At 45.0% G+C, this 26555-nt stretch overlaps 1 protein-coding gene across 1 annotated transcript; it reads right to left on the reverse strand.

The window, feature by feature from the left end:
• Positions 1-502: 502 nt before the first annotated feature.
• Positions 503-24479, reverse strand: LOC102453303 (regucalcin). The gene is made up of 7 exons (XM_075916138.1): positions 24286-24479; positions 19995-20160; positions 10166-10348; positions 9019-9234; positions 7554-7685; positions 3870-4024; positions 503-833 (listed from the first exon to the last, which is right to left on the reverse strand). The coding sequence occupies exons 2-7, from the start codon at positions 20155-20157 to the stop codon at positions 783-785; spliced, it is 900 nt and encodes a 299-aa protein (XP_075772253.1). The 5' UTR covers positions 20158-20160; positions 24286-24479; the 3' UTR covers positions 503-782.
• Positions 24480-26555: the final 2076 nt, after the last annotated feature.

Genomic DNA, 26555 nt, shown 5'->3' on the forward strand with positions numbered 1-26555 from the left:
CAATGCCTTTAGAGGTGAATTCTAGTGAGATGGATGGACAGGGGAGATGTATGAAACCAAGATCTTGAAGGTGAATGGGTATATCACCTGTATAATGCAAGCTAATTTGCATTGTCCACTGCAGCTACTGTTCCTATTCTGAATATACTGGGATGGTAGCTAATGCAGTTAGTCAACACCTTTCAAAGGCACTAATTTAACAATTAAAAATCTAAGTTACCTATAAAAATCAACTATTTAATAAAATAAACTATCCATTTAAAATTAAACATCCCTGGCGAAGTTATATTACAGTAACATAACATTGACAAATGTTTTCTTTATTGTGATGTACACAGTGGATAATTCATGTGAAGTTCTAAAAGCTTGTTTGAGAGAAATAGCAAGCAGCAAATGAATGTTAAAAAAAAAGTATGACAATATACTGTAAGCTACAAATAGAAAGGTGATGTTGGAGCAAACAAACTGAAAACAAATGTTAAAAGTAAAAAAGTACCACTGCTCATTATATTCCAAGTTTATTAAGATGAGTGTGATTTTAGGGTTATAAAAATGACAGGAGAAGTCACAAAAGAGCCCAAGAAAACAAAATTTTGAAAAATTTGATGCATTTCAAAAGTTGTCTTATTTATCTGTTTCTACCAGAAGTCTACCTACAGAGCTGTGGTTTCAAATTCAAATTCCGTGGAAGGTGCAGAATTCCAGCTGACGTACTTTAATGTTTCTTGCTTAAGCTGCTCCTGCTTTCAATTTGTACTTCCTTTGTTCTGCAGAGTGAATTCTTAACCTGCAAATGAATACGGTGGGATTCCTTTCACCCCTAGTCCAGTTATCTATTTAAAAATAAGGAGGAAGACAGAAAATAAATGTGATGATTCATGTAACTTTCCTCAGAGTAATTTGTTTTAGAAGACGTCCAACTTGATATCCTGCAATTTTCTACATTATAGCCCATCACCAGCTATTAATTTCAATCCACTAATGTTTCCAAAGAACTGTAATTTCTAAACCATGGTCTATTCTCCTGACAAGCCTCTTTCAAACATACTTACCACTAGACTCCTTGTTATTAATCCTAAAACTGATTGTTTATGGCTACAGGGGTGTGTCTGCATGCAGTCAATTGCAGGATCAGTGCTTTAAATCCACAAGGTCTGTGTAACATGCTGGCCTGTCCCTATAAGAACCAACAGGCCTGGGGCTAGCCAACCTTGTTCAATCGGCCCTGCCTGCCTGCCTGCCTGCCTGCCTGCCAACCTCAGGACTGACTGGGTCAGGAGTCAGTCTGAAACACCTGGGACTGAGAAAATACAGTTTAGGAATGGAACCACAGGGTGGCTGGACTCATGTGAAAGGACTCGTGAAACTCATGTGAAAGGCCCTGAATAGGGTCTACTCTAGAAGAAATAAGGGTTTCTGCCCTCTAAGGTGGCCAGAAAGGGCTGGGAATTAAGCTCAAACAACAGGCTGAAGAGGAGCAGGGCAAAAGAACTTTGTCTGGACCTCTGGCTATATCTAGACTGCAGGCTTCTTTTGGAAGAAACTTTTCCGGAAGAGATGTTCTGGAAAAACTTCTTTCGAAAGAGAGCAGCTACACAGCAAAAGAGCAACGAAAAAGCGATCTGCTTTTTCACAAAGTAGTGTCCACACTGACTGGAAGCTCTCGCATTTCAGTTGTGATTACTGTGGGTGGAGTGGCCACCAGAGCACCTGTGCTTTTTCCTGGAGGCCTCTTCTTATATAAAAAAAACCCAAACCCTCTCTTCCATGTCCATGCATGCCTTTTTCAGAAAAAGGCTTCTTTCTCATAGAATGAAGTTTACCACAGTTGGAAAACCCCCTCCGTTCTTTCGACTTTCTGTCGAAAGAACACAATAGCAGTGTGGACGTAAATATTGTTTTTGCAGAAAAACTCTGCAGTACAGGCAGTCCCCGACTTACGCGGATCCGACTTATGTCGGATCCGCACTTACGAACGGGGCTTTCTCGCCCCGGAGGTCGAGGTAGCGGATTGCTACCTGCGAGCTCCGGGGTGAGAAAGCCCCGTTCGTAAGCTGCTTCGGTGCCCCTGGTCTGCTGGAGACCGTCTCCAGCAGACCAGGGGCACCGGGTGGGTTCCCGCGCTTCTGAGGCTTTCCTCAGGCTCTGGCAAAGCCTCAGAGCGCGGGAACCCGCCCGCTGCTGCCGCTTGAGTCCCAGTGCCTGTGGTCTGCTGGGGATGGTCCCCAGCAGACCACAGGCACCGGGTCTCAAGCCGCAGCCGGGGGGGGGGGGGGGGGGGGTCCCGCGCCTCTGAGACTTTGCCAGAGCAAAGCCTCAGAGGCGCGGCACCCCGCTGCCGCTGCTGCTCTGCTCCCCGTGTCCCTGGTCTGCTGGGGGGGGGAGGGGCGCGGCTAGTGTGCCCCCCCCAGCAGACCAGGCTTTTGTTTTGGACCCTGGAGCAGAGCAGCTGGGGCGCTGCGGATTGGTCCTGCAGCACCCGCTCTGGGCACTACTGGACCAACCCGGCAGCACCCCAGCTGCTCTGCCCCAGGTCCTGATTCAGCCCTGCTGGTCAGTTTCAGCAGTGGCTGAATCAGGATGCCTGGGGCAGAGCAGCTTGGGTGCTGCTGGGTTGGTCCAGTAGCGCCGAGGGGTGCTACTGGAGCAACCCAGCAGCACCCCAGCTGCTCTGCCCCAGGCGTCCCCAAGTCAGCCGCTGCTGAAACTGACCAGCGCTGACTACAGGAAGCCCGAGGCAGAGTTGCTCTGCCCCAGGCTTCCTGGAATCAGCGCTCATCAGTTTCAGCAGCAGCTGACTTGGGGAAGCTTGGGGTTCTTAAGTTGAATCTGTATGTAAGTCAGAACTGGCGGTCAGTTTCAGCAGCGGCTGAATCTGGACTCCAGTTCTGACTTACATACAGATTCAGCTTAAGAACAAACCTACAGTCCCTATCTTGTACGTAACCCGGGGACTGCCTGTATAGATATACCCTCTGTTTTCCCAGAAGGGGGTTGAACTCACGAGTGACCCTGCTTGACAACTGAGTCACATGAATCCTTAAGAGAAACAGAAAACTTGGAAGGGGGGAGGGGTGACAATGATTGAAGCAGGAAGTATGTGCAATGCCACACTTGGTGAGCAGAGCACGCTACAGGGCATGAATTTCCTATGCTAGTCATCAATTTAAAAAATAGTAAACTTAGCACATTGTCTCCAGGACTCTCTGGTCTGGCAACATGTTCCTGGGCCTGAGAGCCCCGGTGGCAGCAACTTGGGCAGTAGGAGGGCCTGGTTGGGAACCCTGCCACAGGGCAGTGAGGCTCGAGGTAGTAACCACAGAGCAGCCCATACTGGGTCCAGCAGCAGCCACAGGGCCAGCAACCTGAGCAGACCGGTGGCTGGGAGCCCAGCCAGGGCAGCAGTGGCTAATGCGGAGGTTGCAGGGGTGAGGGGGCCAGCAGCTGGGCCAGGGAGCGGAGTTGGGCAGGAGGGCTGGAATTGACCTTTGCTTCAGCAAAATCCCTCATTCAGGACTAGTCAGGTCCCAAGAGTGCCGGAGCAGGGAGGTCCAACCTCTACGGGATTTTTTTTTAGAAATAGAAGGTTTTGGTACAGAAAACGATGATTGTACAAGACAGTAACTAAGTCAGTATTTTTTCAAGTTTAGCACTAGTTTACCATGTGAACACAACAAGACTAGTAATTTTTTAAATACAGCAGAAGAGACCAAATCACTGAAAGTCAAAAACCCCCAAGAACAATAGTTTTAAGAGATATATGGTATGTTAAGACTGACACTCTCTCCCCCCCTCCCCCCATCTTCAAATCAAAATGCATATGAAAATTTTTTTCTGGCCTTTTAAATGAAAGGCAATACTTTAATCACCTTGAAAATACCACCAGCCTGTGGCTGCTGTGCAAGCAATTCATCATCCATTCCTTGACAGGCAGAAGTCACATACATTTCTGAATAATCCTTTCCACCAAAACAACAGGAAGTTGTATTGTCAACTGGCAGCTTCACAGTCTGAATTCTTTTTCCTGAAAGGGAAAAAAGAAAGCTTTTGTTGGTTTATTTTCTGCCAGTAATCAATGTAGAACCATATGCTACACAGAAAAAATAAGGTAGCAAAGAGGAGGATCGGACGTATGAATTTCAGCAGGATGAATGGGAGGCTGGGAAGAATTCTAAGGTCTATTCTTGATTCTGTCACTTATTCCCAATACAGCCATTGGGAAGTCACTAAATCTCTGCATGATCTAAAAGGGTACGTCTACACTACAGCGCTAGTTCGAACTAACTTAGTTCGAATTAGTTAATTCGAACTAAGCTAATTCGAACTAACGCGTCTAGAACTAAAAACTAGTTCGAATTAGCGTTTTGCTAATTCAAACTAGCAAGTCCACATTGAGTGGACTCTGAACAGGGCTTAAGGATGGCCGGAAGCAGTGCCGGCAGGGCATCAGAGGAGGACTTAGAGCGTGGAGATGCTGTCTCAGGCTAGCCGAGGGCTGTGCTTAAAGGGTCCCGACCCCCACCCCGGACAGACAGTTCTCAGGGGTCCCCGCTTGAAAACCAGTCCTGGCTTGGATTGCCCGGAGTGCCCACACTGGGCACATCACACCACTCGGCCATCAGCCCGGCTGCACTTGCCGCAGGCTGCCATCTGGGGAGAGAGGGCAATTGGGGGGCTGCAGGAGAGCTTCCACCCCCAGAAGCCCGCAGAGCTAGCCCAGTCCTCCCCATCGGGGGCTCGTACCCCATTCCTCCCTCACCTCCTTCCACTTACCCTTCCCTAGCTCCCCTTCCTGATGTACAAAATAAAGGACAATTGTGTTCAAAAATGGAATCTGTCTTTATTGAACAAAACTGGGGGAGACTGGGAAAAGGAGGTGGGAGAGGGGAAGAGAGAGGCTGGGAGAGGGGAGGGCAACTAACATGATCAGGGGTTGGGAACAGGTCCCAGATGAAGAGAGGCTACAGAGACTGGGACTGTTCAGCTTAGAAAAGAGGAGACGGAGGGGGGACAGGATAGAGGTCTCTAAAAGCAGGGGTTGGGTGGAGAGGGTGCATTCAGAAAAGTTCTTCATTAGTTCCCATAAAGAAGGACTAGAGGACACCAAAGGAAAGGAATGGGTAGCAGGCTTCAAACTAGTAAGAGAAAGTTGTTCTTCCCAAAGCAAATAGTTAACCTGCGGAACTCCTTGCTGCAGGAGGCTGTGAAGGCTACAACTAGAACAGAGTTGAAAGGGAAGTGAGATCAAGTCATGGAGGTTGGGTCCATGGAGTAGTCTTAGCCAGGGGGTAGGAGTGGTGTCCCAGCCCAAAGTTTGTGGAAGGCTGGAGAGGGATGGCACGAGACAAATGGCTTGGTCACTGTCTTCGGTCCATCCCCTCCAGGATCCCTAGGGTTGGCCGCTGTCGGCAGACAGGCTACTGGGCTAGATGGACCTTTGGTCTGACCCAGGACGGCCATTGTAAGCTCAGGGCTCAGGGTCGGGGGTCTCAGTGGACCCCCTTGATTTTCATGCACACCTGCTCCTGGGTGGCCAGGCTGACAGCTCTCCTGCCCTAGCCGGCCACTTTCCTGTGCCTAGTGTGGAGATCGTGGACGAGGTCCACGATGTCCGCACTAGCCCAGGAAGGTGCCCGCCTCTTGCGGTCCAGGGCAAGCTCCCGGGAGCCGCCAGCCTGGTCCCGGGAAGAGGGGGTGGGCTGGGGGACATCGGGTGGGTGGCTCTGTGCCGTGCCAGGTGCAGGGTCTGCTGGCTGGGTGCTGGCAGGCTTGCACCTGGCACGGGCACCGTAGCCAGGCCGGGCCCCTTTAAGGGGTCCGGGGCCGGGAGGGGGGCATAGAGTTTCCCTGGTGTTGGCCAGAGTGGCCACCAGGGAAACCTGGGGAGGGCTAGCCTCCCACTAGTTCGAATTAAGGGGCTACACACCCCTTAATTCGAACTAGCTAGTTCGAACTAGGCTTAATCCTCGTAAAATGAGGTTTACCTAGTTCGAACTAAGCGCTCCGCTAGTTCGATTCAAATTCGAACTAGCGGAGCGCTAGTGTAGCGCCTAGGAAAGTTAGTTCGAACTAACGTCCGTTAGTTCGAACTAACTTTTCAGTGTAGACATACCCAAACACATTAAAATTAGTAAGCGTATTTTGCCATTGTACTAATAAATATTAACCTCTCATTATTTTTAACTCTCACAATTCTATCATTGGTTACCAAAATCCTTTTTGTATTGTAGGTCTATAAATGTAGTCCCCTGTACAGGTGAAAAATGTGTTAGTCTCAAGATGCCACTGGACTCCTTGTTGTTTTTGTTAAAACAGACTAGAATGGTTGCCCTCTGAAACTTGTGAATATGAATATGCATTACTCAAACATGGTTTAAGCAAAATGCATCATGTAACAATGTTACATTGTGCTGAATGCGTATATTCTATTTTTGTGTGTGTATCACTCTTGTATGTGAAGTTAGAAATATGAAGCATGGATCTGTTTATAATTCTAAATGTGCTAATGAGGACTATTGCTGATACACTGGAAACTTAATGGCTCAGTGATCAAGGTAATAATCTGGGAATGGTTTTGTTTTTCCTGTAAACCTGGAATGATTTTGGTTCTGCCAGGACATACAGCCAGATCCACCTGATGCTGGAATCCATGTTTGATCTGGTAGTTTTCCACTCAAGAGGAGAAAAATTTGAACTGAACACAAACAATTCCTACCTTAGGAAATAGAGATATAAAGGGGGGAACCAAACAATAGTAGTAGTGGCTAGACACCAAAGATCCCCCACTTACTACCCAAGATACCTGCTAGAAACATCGAATACTGAACGGGGGAAGGACTGGACCCAAACTAGGAGGCTGCTTAGCTTGTGAAAGAGATGATTTTAACAACTATTAGGGTAAAAATTAGCATGTAACAAGTTGCTTAGTGTATTAGGATTAGCTGGCGTGTTTTGTTTATTTGCATTCACTTTGACCAGTCTGTTTTCACTTGCAATCACTTAAATCCTACTTTTGTACTTAAAATTATTTTATTGTCAAACCCAGTGTAAATAACTGTTCCCTGGAGGGGGGAAAGGGGAAAGCAAGCACTGTGCATATCTCTCTTTCATTGATAAAGAGGGTGAATTTATAAGCTTTCTCTGTGTAAAATTTTATACAGAGTAAGGTATATTTATTTGGGGTTTTGGTCCTCTTTCAGTGTTCATACGTGCTGTCAACAGCCTTACAGCTGAGCCCTCCCAGAGCTGAGCTGGTTCAGCATCTGTGTTTCTCTGCTGGAAGGCTCTTACCCCAACTTTGGGCCTTGGCTGGGGGAGACCAGAGCTTCTCGCCCAACAGGACAGGGTGGTGGGGAATCCCAGAGGGCAGATAGGCAGGCTCAATGGTATGCCCAGCACGCTGGGATATAGCCCCAAAGTGACCCCTGTGATCCCCCATCACACTGTTCGTCCATAGTATATGAGTACAAACACGCTTCCAGAAACACGCATGATCCAGCTACCCTTTAGCTTATGTAATATAAAATTTTAGTTAATCTTCTGTGAGGAGTTACCTGTCTCAGGATCTAGACGGATCACTCTCCCTCCAGCATAACAGGCTACCCAGAGTTTGCCTTCTGTATCAATACACATTCCATCAGGGATGCTTTCTTCCTTTTCTAGCTTATAGATACTCCTGCGATTGGCTGCAAAAGGAAATCAAATGTATTGTACATTACGTAAAATATTATGTTACTGTTGGTTAACATTTTCCTAAGTCGCAATCCTAGAAATAGCTAAGAAGGATGTTTTTCTAATGCTGCACTGAATTCAGCTCCCTGCATTCTTTCACACAAAAGGGTATGCAAGACTATTTCTTTTCTGCAGATGGCTATTATTTAGCTTCATAGCCTTTCAGTTTCATGAGTTTGACTGTCAAAACTCAACCATTATTTTTGGTGCTCTCTTCTGATGTATCAGCCATACTTTTTCTGCTATCTATAAATGAGGGAATTATTAAATATATTATATGAATTAATAATTTGTGTATTCCAAATTGGACTCTTTTACATCTGTACCACATTTTATAAGTGGTCTAAGCCATTTCAAAAATAGATTTCTTTTTCCAATTAAACTGAAAACTAGAGCCATCTCAATAAAAAGATTCCTAGAACACACCACTAATATTTCCAAAACCAAGCTCACATTCAAAATATGTAAATCAACAGAAAGTAAGGAAAACCATGAACTCAAAAGGACACATTTTTTTAAATGATTTTGTGAACATTTTGCCATCCACTGTTATTACAAGATATTAAAGAAAAAGAAAATCTGTTTCAGTTTGTTTACTTGGCATTTTGACAGCTGTCAGTTTATTTGTAAGTTTTCTGTCTGAGTGGGGCTTCCACACAAAAAAAGAAGATAGGTCAAATATCTGAACCCTCATATACAATTTGTCCTAATACTGAACCTCTCTAGTCTGACACCCTTGGGACCTGACTGGTGCCAAGTCAGAGAGTTTGTCAAATCACAGGTGGTCAACCAAGGCCTGGAGGCTTCAATGCTGACCCAGTGTCCCAACCTCTGGACCCTCTGCTGCTGCATGGGATCCCGGCCACTGGCCCTGGGGTACCGCAAAGGCCCCCAAGCAGACAGGAGTAAGGAGGGGCATACAGGAAACTTGGTCCCGCCCACAATAAGTGGACATCCAAGCTAACTAAAATCATGATGGATCATGGATCTTCCCAGACCAGGGAGTGCTGGACTAGAAAGGTTCAACCTGTAATACGACCCAACCCCCCTAATTACTCTAAGCTAGGGACCTACTTAGATTAGCCGTTTCTTCAACATGGTTTTTGTTAGCTAGTTTTAAATAGTCCAGCATAGATGCCAAACCACATTTAAACTAACTCCAAAAATAATATTCTAGAACCAGAGATGTAAGTTGGGCCTGGGTCACAACTGATTTTTTGCTTAACAGTTGAAAGGAAAAAAAGAAAATATCTTTAAAACATTTTAATGCAAGAATAGAATTCGTACAAATTTTTCCTGTTTGCAGGTCATAATCAAAGGCATCCACAGAATAGGACAGGCTGTCAATGTAAAAGAATGTCTTGTGATCCAGTGACCAATCCAAGCCATTAGAGAGGTCCACCTGATCAAAGTGCCTCACTACAGAATGATCAGGGAAGAGCGTATACAGAGAACCCTGATGTCTCTCCAGCACAGCAGGTCGTATCTCTTCAGCCATGGTACCTACAAGAGAGGGTGATTAATTAGAAAGCACAGCTCCACAGAAACCAAAATGCACTCCTTTAAGAGTCATGATGACTGCCTCTTTGACATCAACTTCTCCACAGGCATTGACTAGGTTTTCTCCTTAAACATTCACGGAAGATTTCGTTAAAACCAAAAGGGGGAAGGTAAATTTGATTATATGCATTTAACAGAGGATGGTAAATAAAACTGAAGATTTTTTTAAAATTGCAACTGCAAAGGAGTTGAAGGCAATCCTGTTAGTGTTGTTAATTATCCAGTGTTTTCAAGCATTTAAGATAGTCACAATTGAATGCCTTCCTTTCCCCCTCCCCGCCCCAAAAAATTACATTTTATAGATCTGAGACATCAAAAAAATGCACTCTTTAGAATCAGGGCTACAAAAGTCTTATTATCATTTTGGGGGGTTCAGTAAGAAAAAAACTGATGTTAAACCTTGAAATTTCAAATGTATATTAGACATACTCCCTGTTTTGAAAACATTTTGCCATATGCTTACATTATTTTTACAAATATCATCTATAAGCAGTGTATAGGAAACAATTTGGCATGACCAAGTTTTCCACTGAAAACATATTTGCATTGGTATTTAAGTGCATTCCAAACAAATCATGCGACCAACGTCAGACATAAGAAAAAGATTTCTATACTAGGCAAGTTCTAAATAAGAACTTCCCTTACTTCTTTCTTTTTTCTTTTTCTTTTTTTTTTTTTTTTTTTTTTGTAACAGAATAATGCTCTGGAGCGATACATTTTAAGAAGTGGATGAAATCAATATTGCCGTTTAGAATTAGATTTGGCGTGGTCTGAAAGTAAAAAGACTTCCACATCTTGACAGACACTTTGTGCATTTACGAGAGCTCTTTACAAATTGTCACTAAAATCAGCACTGGAACTTTGCGCAGCATACCTGCAAAAAACCTCCCTGCAGGATCCACTTTCCCATCATTGAATCTGTTGTTTGGTTTATCCTTGTCAATCTGAACAATGGTGGTTACTGACTGGTCTTTCCATTTTAAAGAAGCAAACCTGGTTCCCAGAGTAACAACATAATCCCCAGATTTCCGAAGGGCCACACTGCTAACAGGAGCATCTAGAGACAACATAAGAATGGGGGTGAAGAGAGAAGTAAAATGCTCTAACTGTAGATAAAAGCAGCTCATCATATTCAAACAAGGTTGACAAATATTTCATTCACATCTAGACATTATGCTATTTGTAATGTATTTGCCAAGTACTGCTCAAGGAAAAGCATGAATAATAATGGACAATTAATTAATTGGTTCCTTCCTGGGTGCCATCATTCACAAGCCAACTAGCATTTATAACATGACATATAAGAAGCATATATTGTACATGCTTGTGTACACTTATGGAATTCCATTAGTAAGAACTATGGCCTAACATCGCACACAGAAAATTAATTACATTATATACTGAATTAATTTGTAAGATTGCAAGCTACTTGGGGAAGCACCATATTGTCCTGCACACATATACAAATACCTAGCAAGGAAGGATAATCTAAGAGTTAGGGCACTAGCCTCAGTCCTGAATGACCTGGGTTCAACTCCCTGCCATGGTACAGACTTCTAGTGTCACCCCAAGCGAAGTTATCTCAGCTCTCTGTGGCTCAGTTCTCTACAGTGCAGTACAATGAAGATAACAGTACTTATCTCACCAGACCACTGTGAAGATTAATGCATTAAAGATTTTGTGGTGCTAGTAATCTATGGTAATGGTAAACTAGCAGGGCCTACTGCAATACTGATGAGAATACTGTTATGATTTGTTTATAAATGAACTAGATCAGTGTTTCCCACAGTGGGCCGTGTCCCACTTTGGGAAAGCCAGGAGCGGGCTGTTCCATTTTGTTTAAAGGCTCTTTAGCCACAGAGCCTCGCTACTCCGCTTAGCTGGAAACGGTGAACTGGAGCCAATGGGAAGTGTGAGGCTCCATGACTATGGAGCCTTTACATAAACAAAGCAAAGCGGCCTGCTAGCAGCTTTCCCAAAGCAGGCAGGTGGCCTACTCTGAGGAATGCTGCGCTAGATCCTAGAAACCTCATTGTGCTAGGCACTGTACAAACACAGAACAAACAGGCTGCTTGTATGTAGAATGAAGAGTTGATCAGGTATATTTACAAAAATGATTTTTAATTATATTTTTATTTCAATTAAACAGTTTCCTTTTTAAAATACACCTATTTAAAATTATAGCAAACTGTGTTAAGTCTTAAATTATAATCTACTTAAATCATTTAAATTTACTTTTTTTAAAATAATATTCAAGAAGTACATGTTCTCTGCTGAAGTTTTAAAGGAAGTCAAACCCCTGAACTAGTGAAAGTGGTTGACTGAGCACCAGCAGACCAGAGTTCACTGAAGTGCTATAGCAGCTTTTAACAGCTGTAGCCGCTTCTACAGTGCAAGAAAATATTTTCTTAATTTCAAATTTATTCAGCTAGTTCAACTCAATGACTAGCTCATTCAAAGTTGAGAAACAGGGATGCAGGGTAGCAACAGAGTCCTAGGCACAGCCCCCGCAGCTTCAGTGGATCTCAGCAGCTGTGTCAGACCACGAGGTCAGATAAGCCCCAGTCACAGGGCCAGCAGTTCAGAGGGACCCTGGGACACCAAGTGACAGCAGAACCCCATCACAGGACAGCAGCTAGGATGCCAAGTGCACAGGGACGCTGGAATGGCAGGCGGCAGCAGCACCACACGCATGGCAACAGCAGAACTCAGGGCACCAGGTCAGCAGCAAGGAAGAATCCCAGGCACAGGACCCGAGGCAGGGTTTTTTTAACCATTAATGGAAACCCTTAAGCATCACCTCATCAGTTGACCGATTAACCTCTTACATCCCTAATACCAACCTAAGTCCCCATGCAGACAGTGCTAAGTCAATGGAAGAATTCTTCTATGAGCCTTTTGGAGAGGATGTAGAGTTGCCAGCCCTCCAAAAGTCACCTGCAGTCTGCAGGAATTACAGATGTATATTTAATTAAAGATTATGTCATGCAATAAAATCTCCAGGAATACATCCAATCAAAACTGGCAATCATAGCCATTGGTGGATTACTTACACTGGCATAACAACCCCTCCTGTGAAAGTAAGTAGTGTCTACACTGAAGCACTGCATTGGTGCTACTCTAGTGTTTTAAGTAGAGAAGCCCTTCTATGATGCAAGCCACAAAACAAAGAGATTGTAGCCTTTGCCTCTGAAAATATATACAGTTTATTGCACAGTTAGTGTACCATATGCTATATCAGAAGCAGGAAGCCGGCTAAACAACCAGTGGAACCCTGGGACAATTGAGATGCTAAAGTAGCACTCAAAGATGATAAAGTCATTGCAGGAGAAGCTAAATGAATTCTTTGCTTCAGTCTTCATGGCAAAGGATATTGGGGAGATTCCCAAATCTGAGCCATTCTTTTTAGTTGAAAAATCTGAGGAATTGTCCCAGACTGAAGTGTCATTAGATGAGATTTTGGAACAAACAGATAAGCTTAACAGTACCAAGTCACCAGGTTGAGATGGCATTTAGCCAAAAGTTCTGAAAGAACTCAAATGAGAAATTGTGGAACTGCTAACTGTGGCTTGTAACCTATCCTTTAAATCAGCTGCTGTACCTAATGACTGGAAGATAGCTAACATGGCGCCAACATTTAAAAATGGCTCTAGAGGTGATCCTGGCAATTACAGACTTGTAAGTCTAACACCAGGACCGGGCAAATTAGTTGAAACTATAATAAAGAATAAAATTGTCAGACACCTACATCATCATAATTTGTTGGGGGAAAGTCAGCATGGTTTCTGTAAAGGGAAATCATGCCTTACTAATCTACTAGAATTCTTTGAAGGGGTCAACAAATGTGGACAAGGGGGCTCCAGTGGATACAGTATACTTAGATTTCCAGAAAGTCTTTGACAAGATCTCTCACCAAAGACTCTGAAGTAAAGTAAGTTATCATGGATAAGAGCAAAGGTCCTTTCATAGACCAATAACTGGTTAAAAGACAGGAAACAAAGGGTAGGAATAAATGGTAAGTTTTCCGAATGGAGAGAGGTAACAAGTGGGGTCCCCAGAGGGTCTGTCATAGGACCAATCCTCTTCATCTTATTTATAAATGATCTAGAGAAAGGGGTAAATAGTGCAGTGGCAAAATTTGCAGATGATACCAAATTGCTCAAGATAGTTAAGACCAAAGCAGACTGTGAAGAGCTTCAAAAAGATCTCACCAAACTAAGCGACTGAGCAACAAAGTGGCAAATGAAATGTAATGCTGATAAATGTAAAGCAATGCACATTAGAAAAAATAATCCCAACTATACGTACAATATGATGGGGACTCATCTAGCTACAACTACTCGAGAGAGATCTTGGAGTCATTGTGGATAGTTCTATGAAAACATCCACTCAGTGTGCAGTGACAGTCAAAAAAGCAAATAGAATGTTAGGAGTCATTAAAAAAGGGATAAAGAATAAGACAGAAAATATCTTAATGCCTCCATGTAAAACCATGGTACATCCACATCTTGAATACTGTGTACAGATGTAGTCACCTCATCTCAAAAAGATATACTGACATTGGAAAAGGTTTAGAAAGGGGCAACGAAAATGATTACAGGTTTGGAATGGATCCCATATGAAGACAGATTAAAAAGACTTGGACTTTTCAACTTGGAAAAGAGGAGACTAAGGGGGGGATATGATAGAGGTCTATAAAATCATGACTGGTGTGGAAAAAATGAATAAGGAAAAGTTATTTACTTATTTCCACAATATAAGAACTAGGAATCACCAAATGAAATTAACAGGCAGAAGGTTTAAAACAAACAAAAGGAAGTTTTTCTTCACGCAGTAGAGGGGCTGGGTGAGGCTGTAGAGGAGCAGGCAGAGGGGCCGAGTGAGGCTGCAGGGAAGCATGGAACTCCTTGCCAGAGGGGGTGTTGAAGGCTAGGACTTTAACAGGGTTCAAAAAAGAGCTAGATAAGATTCATGGAGGCTAGGTTCATCTTTGGCCATTAGCCAGGATGGGTAGGAATGGTGTCCCTAGCCTCTTTCTCTGGACGTGGGTGATAGAGGAGGGATCACATGAGGATTATCTGTTGTGTTCTCTCCCTCTGGGGCATCTGGTATTGGCCATGGTTGGCAGACAGGATACTGGGCTGGATGGACCATTGGTCTGACCCAGTATGGCTGTTCTAATGTTCATCTATGGTCTTCCAGAAACTACGGGTTTTTCATCCCTAAGAAACTTAATTAAGCCCATTAGTCCTGACAAACTGCCAGGCTACGTCTACACTGGCCCCTTTTCCGGAAGGGGCATGTAAATTTCATGAGTCGTCGTAGGGAAATCCGCGGGGGATTTAAATATCCCCCGCGGCATTTAAATAAAAATGTCCGCCGCTTTTTTCCGGCTTTTAAAAAAGCCGGAAAAGAGCGTCTAGACTGGCCCCGATCCTCCGGAAAAAGCGCCCTTTTCCGGAGGCTCTTATTCCTACTTTGAAGTAGGAATAAGAGCCTCCGGAAAAGGGCGCTTTTTCCGGAGGATCGGGGCCAGTCTAGACGCTCTTTTCCGGCTTTTTTAAAAGCCGGAAAAAAGCGGCGGACATTTTTATTTAAATGCCGCGGGGGATATTTAAATCCCCCGCGGATTTCCCTACGACGACTCATGAAATTTACATGCCCCTTCCGGAAAAGGGGCCAGTGTAGACGTAGCCCCAGTGTTTGAGACTGAAGCTGCATTTTTCTATCCTTTGCTATTCTTTCTCCTTCTCTGTATGCATAGGTTCTGTCTAGTGAAAAACAGCATTGGCCTTTTAATAAAACTTGAGAGGTGAAAGTTATCACTTCAACTGATTCTCCATTGTTCCTCACCAGCCACCCAAGAACATATAATGTAGTTTGAGAAACTTTCAAATAATTTTCACCCCTGCACCATTTAAAAGGTTCTATAAAGAGATATGGTTCAGCCCTAGAGGCAGGAATTTTTCGGGGTGTGTGCTTTTTTTGTAAATATGGACTGCAGAGGTGTGACCGCACCTCTCCCCAAGTAAGCGTGCTCCAGCCAATCAGCCCCAGCCTTTCTCCGGCCAGTCGGAACATGCGGGAGGGAGGTTCAGACAGCATGCTGCTCCTGCCTTTCCCCAACTGGCTGGAGCACATGTACTTGGAGAATGATAGCGGAGTGTGCTCACACCCTTTGGGCAACAGCACCTGCTAGAGCAGCAATGGCCCCCTTGCAGCAACTCCTAAATATCCAGGCAGCAACGGGCAAGGAGTGGGGCACTCATCCCAGCTGGAGGTGAAGTTACACCCTTGGGCCTTTCCTGCTACAGCCAGCAGTGTCCCCAGCCATCCTGGGGTACAGCCTGTCTGCCTTGCAGACAAGACATGCTATTGCTGTGGTTAGGAGGAAACGAAGGATAGCAGCAGCCCCCCACTTCCCTCTGAGACCTGGACTTGGAATGAAGTTCTCAGAGGCCTCCCACTTTTGCTGTGTACAGAGTTAATCCATACCATAGATGGGCAATAATTTTTGATGGGGGACCACTCCAAGAATTTGGAAAGTGGTCAAGGGCCATACTCTTCCATATTAATGGAGGTGTAGGGTCTAGGATGGAGGCTGGTGCAGATGGGAGTTTGTAGTAAAGGACTGGGGTGAAGGAGGGGTGTGGGGTCTGGGCAGGGATTTGGATAAATATAATGCTGTGAAATGTCTGAAGTCCTTAGAAATTCTAAAATTTACATCAGTAATCATCACTACACCACCAGAGAAATCACTAGAACCAAGTAGTTAAAGAAAGTATTGATAGTCCAACTCTTGGGCTACGTCTAGACTGGCATGATTTTACGGAAATGCTTTTAACGGAAAAGTTTTCCATTAGAAGCATTTGTGGAAAAGAGCGTCTATATTGGCATGGACACTTTTCCGCAAAAGCACTTTTTGCGGAAAAGTGTCCATGGCCAATCTAGACGTGCTTTTGCGCAAAAAAGCCCCGATCGCCATTTTCACAATCGGGGCTTTTTTGCGGAAAACAAATCTCAGCTGTCTACACTGGCCCTTTTGCGCAAAAGAGACTTTAGCCCGAACGGGAGCAGCATAGTATTTCCGCAAAAAACACTGATTTCTTACAGTAGGAAGTCAGTACTTTTGCGGAAATTCAAGCGGCCAGTGTAGACAGCTGGCAAGTTTTTCCGGAAAAGCGGCTGATTTCCCCAAAAAACTGGCCAGTCTAGACACAGCCTTGATGTTTTCAATCAAGTTTGGATACCTTTCTCAAGGATATGCTTAACAAAATGCTAGCTTTGGTTTAGTTACACACAAATTATTGGTTCAATTCAATGGTAAGTGTGTGAAATGTAACGGCCTATGTTATGTAAGAGTTCCGATTAGGTCGTTCATTGGTCCCTTTTAGGTTTAAATTCTGTCTATGGAATTTGATTATATGGTAACGTCTTGACTTTCTGCTGTACCACAGGTACACATCTGTATCACAGCTTCCCACAGGCAGGACTGCAAAGACAGATACCATAGGTACATTAATCCTTACATCACTTAGGTGGAACATGAAGTCTTCACCCTCTATGGATAGCCCTGTATTTTCTCAAGGCTACTTTCCTTCTTCTCTGCGGTAGTGTTCCACTTCACTTATCCAGGAAGTACAGCTATCCAGCAGAATGTCACTTATTGGAATAATTGCTTTTAACAAGCACTCTGTTATGTTTAATTTTAGATTGTTGCTGTGCATGTCAGGACACACTTTCCTGCCTTCTGCAACCTGTGTGGGCCTGGGCAGTGTTACTAAAGGTTTGTTCATACATTAATTTGCATTCATTTGATTAAATCAGTTGTTTGTCTGTACAACTCCCTTTGGGAATATACTTATTTTAAGAGTGGCTTATTTCGATTTAGCTTACACCTGTTCCTAATTGACTTTACTAAACTTAAACCAAAATAAATCAGGGGTCGGGACTGTGACCGAGAGCAGGGGATTGGAGTACCAGAGGGGGGCAGAGAGTTTGGTTTGTGACTGGAGCAAGGGATTGGGAGGGGGGGTTGGGATGCCAGAGGCAGACTCTGGCCAGGAGACTTACGTGCTTGACACCTAGTCTACCTTCTCAAACAGATTTCCTGCCCCTGCACTGGCTGCAGGGGCATGTGGTTTTTGAACAGCCAGGACCCTGAGGGGAAGGGGGGTTTGCAAACTGTCTGTTAACAACAGGCAACTCCCACTGGCTGAAACCGGCAGCAAATGGGATTGTGCTGGGGACAGAGGCAACTCAAGGCTCACAGCTGTTCAAACAAAGCCCAGCAACAGTTTCTCAGCACTGTGCTAAGGGGGTGGCAGGCAAAGAGGTTCCCTGCTGCATCTGTGGGCCAAGGGTATTTTGCTCAGGCCTGGTCCATACTCTGCATCCAACCCACCCACTGGGCTGGCTTGTCATAGGCGCCACAGGAGAGCTGTATGACATGCTGGGAGTTGTAGTCCTTTCTCGGCCCCACACTCCCACTTCCCTTCCGGTGTCAGGTGGCACAGAGGGATGGGGGAGGGACTACAGCTCCCAGAGGGCCGGGACCCTTCCCTTCAGTGTCAGCCAGACATTGGCAGCGGGTCGTATTCTTGGTCAGCTCTGATCGGCCTCCGCGGCAAGCAGCTGGCAGAAGGAGTGGCTGCCATTTGAGTCTGGCTGGAGACACTGCAGCCTTCACCAGCCCGGACGGAATCAGCCCTATGGAGGTCATGGGGGGCAGGATCATTCGCAGCACTGCCCCCTCCCGCCACGTATGGGCCTGATGTTAAAATGAAGACTTGTGTTTTAAATGTTGTGACTTCTTTCCTTTACTTTATATGCATGAATACTAAATGTTAGAGACTTTTGTTCAGAAGCGTACACAAGAAAAACTGAAGCCCTGGCAACTGAATCCTGAACTCAAAATACTATTAATATTGAGCCAATATGAAAATAAAGAAAAATAACTTTGAAATCTTAACTCCAAAATCCTATCAAACTGTTATAAATGACCCAATTACAACACTGTAATAGTGTTGCAGCATTGATGGGACCAAACTGTGTTTTGACTTGTATCTGACTCATGCTATGGGGAAGACAGGAAAATATTCTGCATATTTCTCCTCAATTTCAGATGCCAGCTATGGACAGAGTAAGGAAGCTGGTCTATTTTTTTTTAATTAATGGGACTTTTCAAGAATTGTACAGCCATTTTCTAAATAAATTTATCATTGACTTTCTAGATTGTCTTGTGTCTATTAATATTGTACAGAAACAGTGAAAGTTACTTATGTATTTGATTATTTGAACACACTACCGATATAGTCTCTGAAGGGACTGTATAGCTCAATTTCATGCTAGACAATGTGGAGGAATGGAAGAAGTGTAAGTGAATTCTGTTTTCCAGTCTTGGGTTAGGAGACTAGAGTGAAGACTTGTTTTCACTTAAGATGTACCAGAAAAGAAAAGAAAAATCAGATGAAAAATACTGTACTGTGGGCACAAAGACTTGTGTGTGTACTCAACTCTAAGTGTGCGAGGAGTCCCACTGTGTTCAATGGGATCAAAGGCATCAACAACTCCTGCACAATTCATCATTACATTGTTGCCCAAGATGCAAAAACCAAATATAAGATAACTGCTGTGCATGGAAATCTAAGCTTCACTCTCTCTAGAACACAGAAAATATTAATGGAGTTTTGTCATATTATTAAAAAAATTGTAGGTGACAGAGCTTTCCAGAGATTTAAATACACCAGTGATTCAGCAAATGATCGCTGCTTATTTTACACTCAACTGGACCATTAGGTATGATTACAGATGATTAACAGGGAATTAACAGAAAAGGAAATTGAGTAGAAAGATCGTGTTTCCATAAAAATCTACTATCTAGAAACTAATAATCAAAAACGGTCTTTTTATAGGATGTCCGAGAAACACAATAACATTTTGCACCAATTTAATTACTTCACAGTATAAATACAATACATGGAACTCAAGCATACGACTGGGCTAGCATACATATGAGCTGAGATCTGGCAATAAAGCATGCACACATTCTCTAATCATTCTCTGCTAGGAAAGTAAATGGAAAAAATACCCAACTTGGCCAATAAGTGTATACTAGGGCTGTGAACGACTAGTTGACTATCTGATAAGCAAATACTTATCAGATAGTCGACATGCTAGTAGACTAGTGGCTCCCCCCTCCCTCTTGCTACCTCTATCAGGAAGAGGCAGCAGGTGTGGGGGGGGGATGCTTCAAAGTGGAAGTGCTGGGTGGAGCCCGGGGCCAAACCCTGGGCTCCACATAGCACATCTGGAGGCTTAAGGGATAGGGCATTGGTCTGGGTACCCTAGAGTTGTGGGTTTGAGCTCTGGACTGCACAAGGTGTTTCAAAGTGGTAGCGCCATGTGGAGCCTGGAATTAGCTGGGGACTCCCCTCCTGGGTCCAGTCATGAGTTTACTTGTTTTCAAGACACACTGCAAAACCTACTCCAAGGGAGTGTGGGCATAAGTTGTAATGAATGTTCTTTCTTCCCCTAGCACTAAATGAAATGAAGTTATTCTGTATTTATACACTTTTAATTTCTTTATGCATGAGTCTGAGCTATATGGAAAAGTGTATTCTATCAATCCAAAGAAAAAAACCACAACATTACAACATTTACATTGTGGCAATCCATGTCATCTTTTAAAAGCAGGTTCTTACCTACAGATATACTCTGCACTTGCTTGGTGATTGAATTCCATCGGCAAACCTTTTTACCACTTATATCCACATATAGGAGGGAGCTTTCCTTTTCTTCCCAGACTGGAGATTCTCCAATTTTACAGTTCTCTTTGACAACACACTCAATCTTAATGGACGACATTTCCTGACAGAAAAATAATTAAAAATCAACAACACATAACATTAATATGTAAAAGACAAATGACTGGACAGTGACTCCTGATCACCATCTGAAAATCAGGAGGCAGAAAAGACCAACTTCATCCTGATTGTAGGTACTTGAAGTCATACAGAAGAGAGTTACCTTCAGAAAAATATGAACAGATGCTGAAAAAGCAAATTAATTAGTAAAAAGTATGTAACACTGACTTTTCCTAAGGTACAATCTGTACTGTTGGATAGCTGTGTCCCCTCAATTCCCCAACGTGGGATGCTTTTTACACTCCTACACCAGTCACTCCTTGTTTGCTCCCACAAAGCCTCCAGCATTTAAATCACACCCAGCTAAATGGTAGGCTATAACCAGCCACTCATGAATTACACTTCAGGGCAATGACAGCAAACTCCCAGCCCCAGAACCCTCCCCTGAAATGTATGTCTTGTACTGCAGAGCACTCTCCTGCATAACACGAGTTCATATATAGTCTGTCCTTTATTAATAGAAAATAAAATGCATAAATCTTATCCCAAATGGAGTTTCCCGAACATTTCAATCCAAACACACACACATAAATAAAACAACAAAATATATTAACTACAGACAGATTTTAAGACACAAGTATTGAGGCACATTAAGTCAGAATTAGCCCCCAAACTTTTCAGGATCACACCCCCTTATTCCTGTTCATGATTCACCTTCCAGAGCTGGGAGCAGGGCTATGGCTAGAGGGGGAGGAAGCCACAAACAGAGGTAAAAGGACTATGGGTTTGGAGCAAGGCTAGGTGTCGCTTCCTCCCTGCCCAACTGTGGGGGCTGGTCCAAGCCAGGTAGCTATGTCCCACATAATTATTTCTCTATGCCTCCTAAAGGGGCTCATCCCACGGTTTGGGGATCTCTCAGCTAGATGAATGCAAAAGAAAGGTCCCCCTCCCTACTGTACCAGCAATCTTAATGTCACCTTTCAGTCAGGGATCTCTCCCCCAATCCAATGATACTGTTGCTCTTCGCTGGGTTGATAATGTGGATAGAAAGCAAGGGAGAGAAGTTACTTGGGGAGTCTGCCCTTTCCTTTTATAACCCTTTCTCTTGCATAAGAATTACCTCCAGCTAATCCTCAGGAGACAAGAAGTCTATGTGGCCAGAAACCTTAATCTGCTTCTTTGTCAAAATGTAGATGTTTACCATACCCCAGTCCTTCCAAAGAATGGCCACTTAATCAGGTGATTGTTGTTTGATTTCATGAGGTATTAGCTAGTCTTTTGTCCATGAGAAACTTATCCGTGACTGCCCTCCAGAACATGTCAGAAGATTCCACTCTAGGATATTTTCAATCTTTACATCCAATGTTGTCACACACATTTTCATCAGAATAATATTGATCAGCAAATCATGAGTTTTTAAAACAATACCTTACAATGCATATGCTTTGAACAAAATGTAACAGTCTTGTAAAAGGGGTGAATGAACATAGGGGTACAAACTAAAGATGTTAAATGTGTTTATTTGTGTAAATGTGTAACCACTGAAATGTTCAGTCATTACACAACACACCCGGGGGCAGGGGTTCCTATCCTCCCCCATCTCCGCACTGCTGCCTCTGTATCAGGGGCATACATGCTAGCTTCCCAAAAACACCCGCTTCCACCTGCCCCCCATCTCTGCGTTACTGAGGGAAGTAGCATGGGGGGGGAGAGAAGGGATGCATGTAACCTAAGAGGGTTAACCAGCCCAGGCTCAGGGGTTAACCATGTACTCAGGCACATGTTCACATCCCCAATACAGACTTGCCATTGAATACTTAAGAATAGATTAGGGATGCATTAACTAGTACACGGGGGCAGCCCCCTGCCCGTGACTCAGCCCTGAAGAGAGGGCTGCTCCAGCCCCACCAGGTCTGCACAGCAACAGCCTCTGCAGGGAGGGGGGAGGGTGTGTGTGTGTGTGTGTGTGTGTGTGTGCGCGCACGCGCAGAAGCGGCAGCTCCCACACAGAGGACAGGAACAGCTGGGCTGGAACAGCCCCTGCCTGTAGTGGGGGTCACTTTAGCCTGAACCCAGTGGGTTCCAGCCCCCTTGGAGCAGCACCCGCCATGCACCACCTTGAATCGGTTAAACACAATAGCACTGTGTTTAACCAATTAAATGGGATTTTACATCCCTAGAACTGATTGAGAAGCATGATTAAGAACTAAATAACTGTCTCAGGTAAAGACTATATATTATTAGGTTCTTCCTACACAACTGAAAGGTTTTCATTTGGGACCATTTAAGCCTTCCAGTCACTCTGTAATGTGTTTTGATTTTACTTTTTTCCCCCATAGAATTTTCTTTTCTTTTTTAAGTGTACAACTGATAGCATAGTCAGGACCCAAGAAGTTTGAGGTTCAAGATGAATTTTAGTCCTCTAAAAATCCCATTAGTCACCTACATACAATGAAATGTTTGCTCTTTTACTGGTAAACTAGTAATAAGCTCACATGCAAGTGCCTGCAGTATCAGACTTTCACATACATACAAAGCATCTGTGCAATACAGTAATATCAGAATTTATTTATGGACATGAATTTCTCTTTCATTCATCTAACTGCACACAGTTCACAACAACTCATCAATGGCTATTAGCCAGTTGGGCCCAGATAATATCCCTAACCTCTGTTTGCCAGAAGCTGGGAATGGGTAACTTCATCAGTGCCTCTTATGTTCATTCTCTTTAAGACACCCATTGCTGACCACAGGATACTGGTCTAGTTTGACCTCTGGTCTAATCCAGTGTGGCTGTTCTTATGTAACTCTTCTCCCACTCATGGCAAAACCCATCCTTATAGGCAGGGCTCACTGAACCGCGGCGAACCATTTGCCAGCCATTTGCAGATCGCCCAAACCCGGCTCTTCCGGGTTACAATCTACTCGCCACAGGCGAGTAGATTGCATTATTTGTCGAGCCCTGCTTATAGGTAATATACGTGGTGCCTACATAAACTCATCTGATGAAGTGGGTTTTACCCAACTAAAGCTCATTATTCTATATATTTTTGTTAGGCTCTAAGTGCCACAGTTCTACTTGTTTTTTAAGTTACAGACTAACAGGGCTACCCCTCTGAGACTATATAAACTTTAGCAGCTAACTTGTTTAAAGTAGCCATGGAGACGTGGGTTGTATCTTTCATGAATTAGAAAAAAAGCAACCAAGATTCCAGAGCGAAAGCTGTATTTCTGGCATTTAAGCCAATACCAGAGATTAGTGATAGAGATACACCCTGTTAGTCTGGTGTAGCTGAAACAAAAGCCAGAACTATGTAGCACTTTAAAGACTAACAAGATGGTTTATTAGGTGATGAGCTTTCGTGGGCCAGACCCACTTCCTCAGATCAATATGTAGAAGAAAATTGGCACAACCATATATACCAAAGTGATACAAATTTGATTTGTCAATTTCACATGCGTTCATTTTTTTTGATTGTATCCCTTTGGTATATACGGTTGTGCCGATTTTCTTCCACATATTGATCTGAGGAAGTGGGTCTGGCCCATGAAAGCTCATCACCTAATAAACCATCTTGTTAGTCTTTAAAGTGCTACATAGTTCTGGCTTTTGTTCCAATACCAGAGATGGTGAGACTCCCTGGCTCAGTCTATCCACCTAGCTATGTAAATGGCCTAGACGTTTTTTGTTTTGTTTTTTCAATGATGCCTCAGCCACAGCAGGAGAACCTGTGGCACGTTCGCGTCAGAGAAGTCTGCCATGTCACGAGGTCTCAAAACCTGCTAAGGCAAAGCGGACAAAAGCAAAGCTGGCAAAGGAAGAGGCCAAGCTGCTCGCTTGTTTCCGAGAGGGAACGTTTCACTTCCTACCGCCGAGAGCAAAGCTCTGCAACTCAGGCGGCTCCCCCACGCGCACAACTAACGAGCTCTGCACGGCTGACTGGGGCACGGCTCGCTTTGTAACCCGAGTCCCGCCACGCAGCAGCCCTGCAAATCGCAGAAGTGCCGCGGGAGCAAAGGCGCGCCCCGCACACTCCGCCTTGGCCAAGCTCCCTGCCTCTCGCTCTCGAACCCGCCCTGCGTGAGAGCGCCCGGGGCTCGGCCTCAGCCCCTCCCGGCCCCCCGGTACCTGCTGCGGGGGAAGCCCCAGGAACTGGCCGGCCGCTCTGCTGGGGGCGCTGGCTGGCTGCAGCCTGAGCCGGGCGGGCGAAGCACTTATAACCCCCCGACTCTGTTACTGGTTAACGCGGCTGCTCTCGCTGCACTTTTGTGCTCCCTGAGGGCAGCGCGCCGGCTCAGCAAGTGTCCGAGGCCGGCGCAGGGCAGAGCCGGCCAGTTCCCCCCGTGGTAGGGGGTGGGCTGACTGGGCGCCCCGCTGCCCCGGGCCAAAGTCTCCTCCCCCCTCCCCCTTCCCTCTGCAAGCGCCTCCCTAGGGGCGCGAACTCCCCTTCCTGCTTCCAGCCAGGCCTGTGCCCCGGGGCCGAGAGGCGCGCGCTCCCGGGCTGGCCCCTCGTGCGTGCCCCGGGACAAGCAGAGCGGGCCGGGCTGCCAGCTGGCGTGCGGTGCAGCCTGGCCCGGGCCGGGGGGAGCGTGTGCAGCGGGCTGGCAGGGCAGCCGGAAGGCGAGGCCGGGCTTGGTTGCAGCTGAGTGCTGCCTGAGTGCCACCGTAGCCAGAGGCGGGGCAAGTAAGGAGAGGAGTCAAGGTGCAGTTCAGTGGTTAGTGAGCGCCCCTTTGGCAATGCCCTAGGTCGGGAGAAATACCTAGGGTGGATCCAATCGCTGAGATTTTGCATTTTGTGTGTGTGTGCGCCTTTGAAATTTCCTTTCATGCTGATGCTTTAAACCAGGGATTGGGAACCTAAGGCCCCAGAGGTTCCCCAGCATTAGGGAGCCTGCAATGGTGCTCCAACACCCATCCACACACCCCCAAGCTTTGTGGCACCAGAGCACACAACATCTGTTAGTTTGAGCAACCCCCTCCCTCTGCAGGCTCTGATATGTGATGGGAATGTGGGGAGCATCTTTCTCATTCTCAGGCAGCGGCCACAATCAGTGAGGGTGTGGGGTTTTTTTACTTCTCACTTGGCTACGTCTAGACTGGCATGATTTTCCGCAAATGCTTTTAATGGAAAAGTTTTCCGTTAAAAGCATTTGCGGAAAAGAGCGTCTAGATTAGCATGAACGCTTTTCTGCAAAAGCACTTTTTGCAGAAAAGCATCCATGCCAATCTAGACGCGCTTTTGCACAAAAAAGACCCGATTGCCATTTTCGCAATTGGGGCTTTTTTGCGCAAAACAAATCTGAGCTGTCTGCACTGGCCCTTTTGCAAAAGCTTTTGCGCCAAAGGACTTTTGCCCGAACAGAAGCAGCATAGTATTTCCACAAGAAGCACTGATTTCTTACATGAGATCATCTTGCGGAAATTCAAGCGGCCAGTGTAGACAGCTGGAAAGTTTTTCTACAAAAGAAAAACTTGCCAGTCTAGACACAGCCACTTGTGTGCAGCCCCTCACTGATTTTTCAGTGGGTCAGCAGCTCCTGACCCAAAAAAGGTTCCCCACCCTTGGTTTAAACTAACAAAGATTCACCACGTAGGAATTTTGCTTAGAGAGGAGGGGGATGGTTGAGATAAGCTGCCAAACAATGAGTTGCAAGGTGACTTCACCAAACAAGTGGTTGCACTGGAGCTGAACAGACAAATTGCAATGCTAGGATGTTCATTGCATACACTCAGTTCCTTGATATATGGAACATATGCTGATGCATAATAGCTGAGAGCTCTGTTAAGTCAATAGTTTAGGTCTACCAAATAGGGTTGTAAAATCCCACTTAATTAGCTAACCTGTTAAATGTTAACTTGCTCCAGCCCAGCTACTTCTGGTCCCATACAATGCTGCCTGATCCCACTCTGCCCAGTGGATCTGGAGCAGCCCTCTGCCCATGGCAGGCAGCTCTCAGGGTACCAGTTAACTGTTACCCAGTAAGCATCACCCATCAAGAGTGATGCATACTGGGTAACTGGTTACCCAATTAGCATCCCTACTACCAAAATGTCAGAATATCTCACCCTTTGTTCCAAGCAGGGCGTGTAACAAGTTTTCCTCTCCTTTTGTTTAATGGCAAGCCTACTAATTCCTCTAAGTCCTCCCCCCTTCACCAATTCTGAACACTCTCCACCTTAAGCTATGGCACAGTAATTTGAAGCCAATGGAAGTTGAAAGTGGTGGACTGAGTCTTAGGTCTGATGGCTGAATACTCAGATTTGCTTGCACCAGCCATTGCAGAGGAAAAAGGTTTTCTGGTCAGCCTAAGGCACCACACACATTTCAGAACCAGCATATCATGTTTGAAATTTGGATCAGTATGCCTGTTTCACATTTAACTCTTTCATCCCTGGCA

This window comes from Pelodiscus sinensis, chromosome 1 (genome assembly GCF_049634645.1).
Source record: "Pelodiscus sinensis isolate JC-2024 chromosome 1, ASM4963464v1, whole genome shotgun sequence".
NCBI classification, from domain to species: domain Eukaryota; kingdom Metazoa; phylum Chordata; order Testudines; family Trionychidae; genus Pelodiscus; species Pelodiscus sinensis.

Bases quoted from the DNA above. Each gene is read 5' to 3' on its own strand.
- LOC102453303 (XM_075916138.1), bottom strand. From the start codon at position 20,157: ATGTCGTCCATTAAGATTGAGTGTGTTGTCAAAGAGAACTGTAAAATT. The intron at 9,235-10,165 runs GTATGCTGCGCA...CCTCTCTTGTAG, and splicing joins TGCAGGGAGGTTTTTTGCAG to GTACCATGGCTGAAGAGATA. The intron at 7,686-9,018 runs GTACGAATTCTA...TTCCTTTTGCAG, and splicing joins CCTGCAAACAGGAAAAATTT to CCAATCGCAGGAGTATCTAT.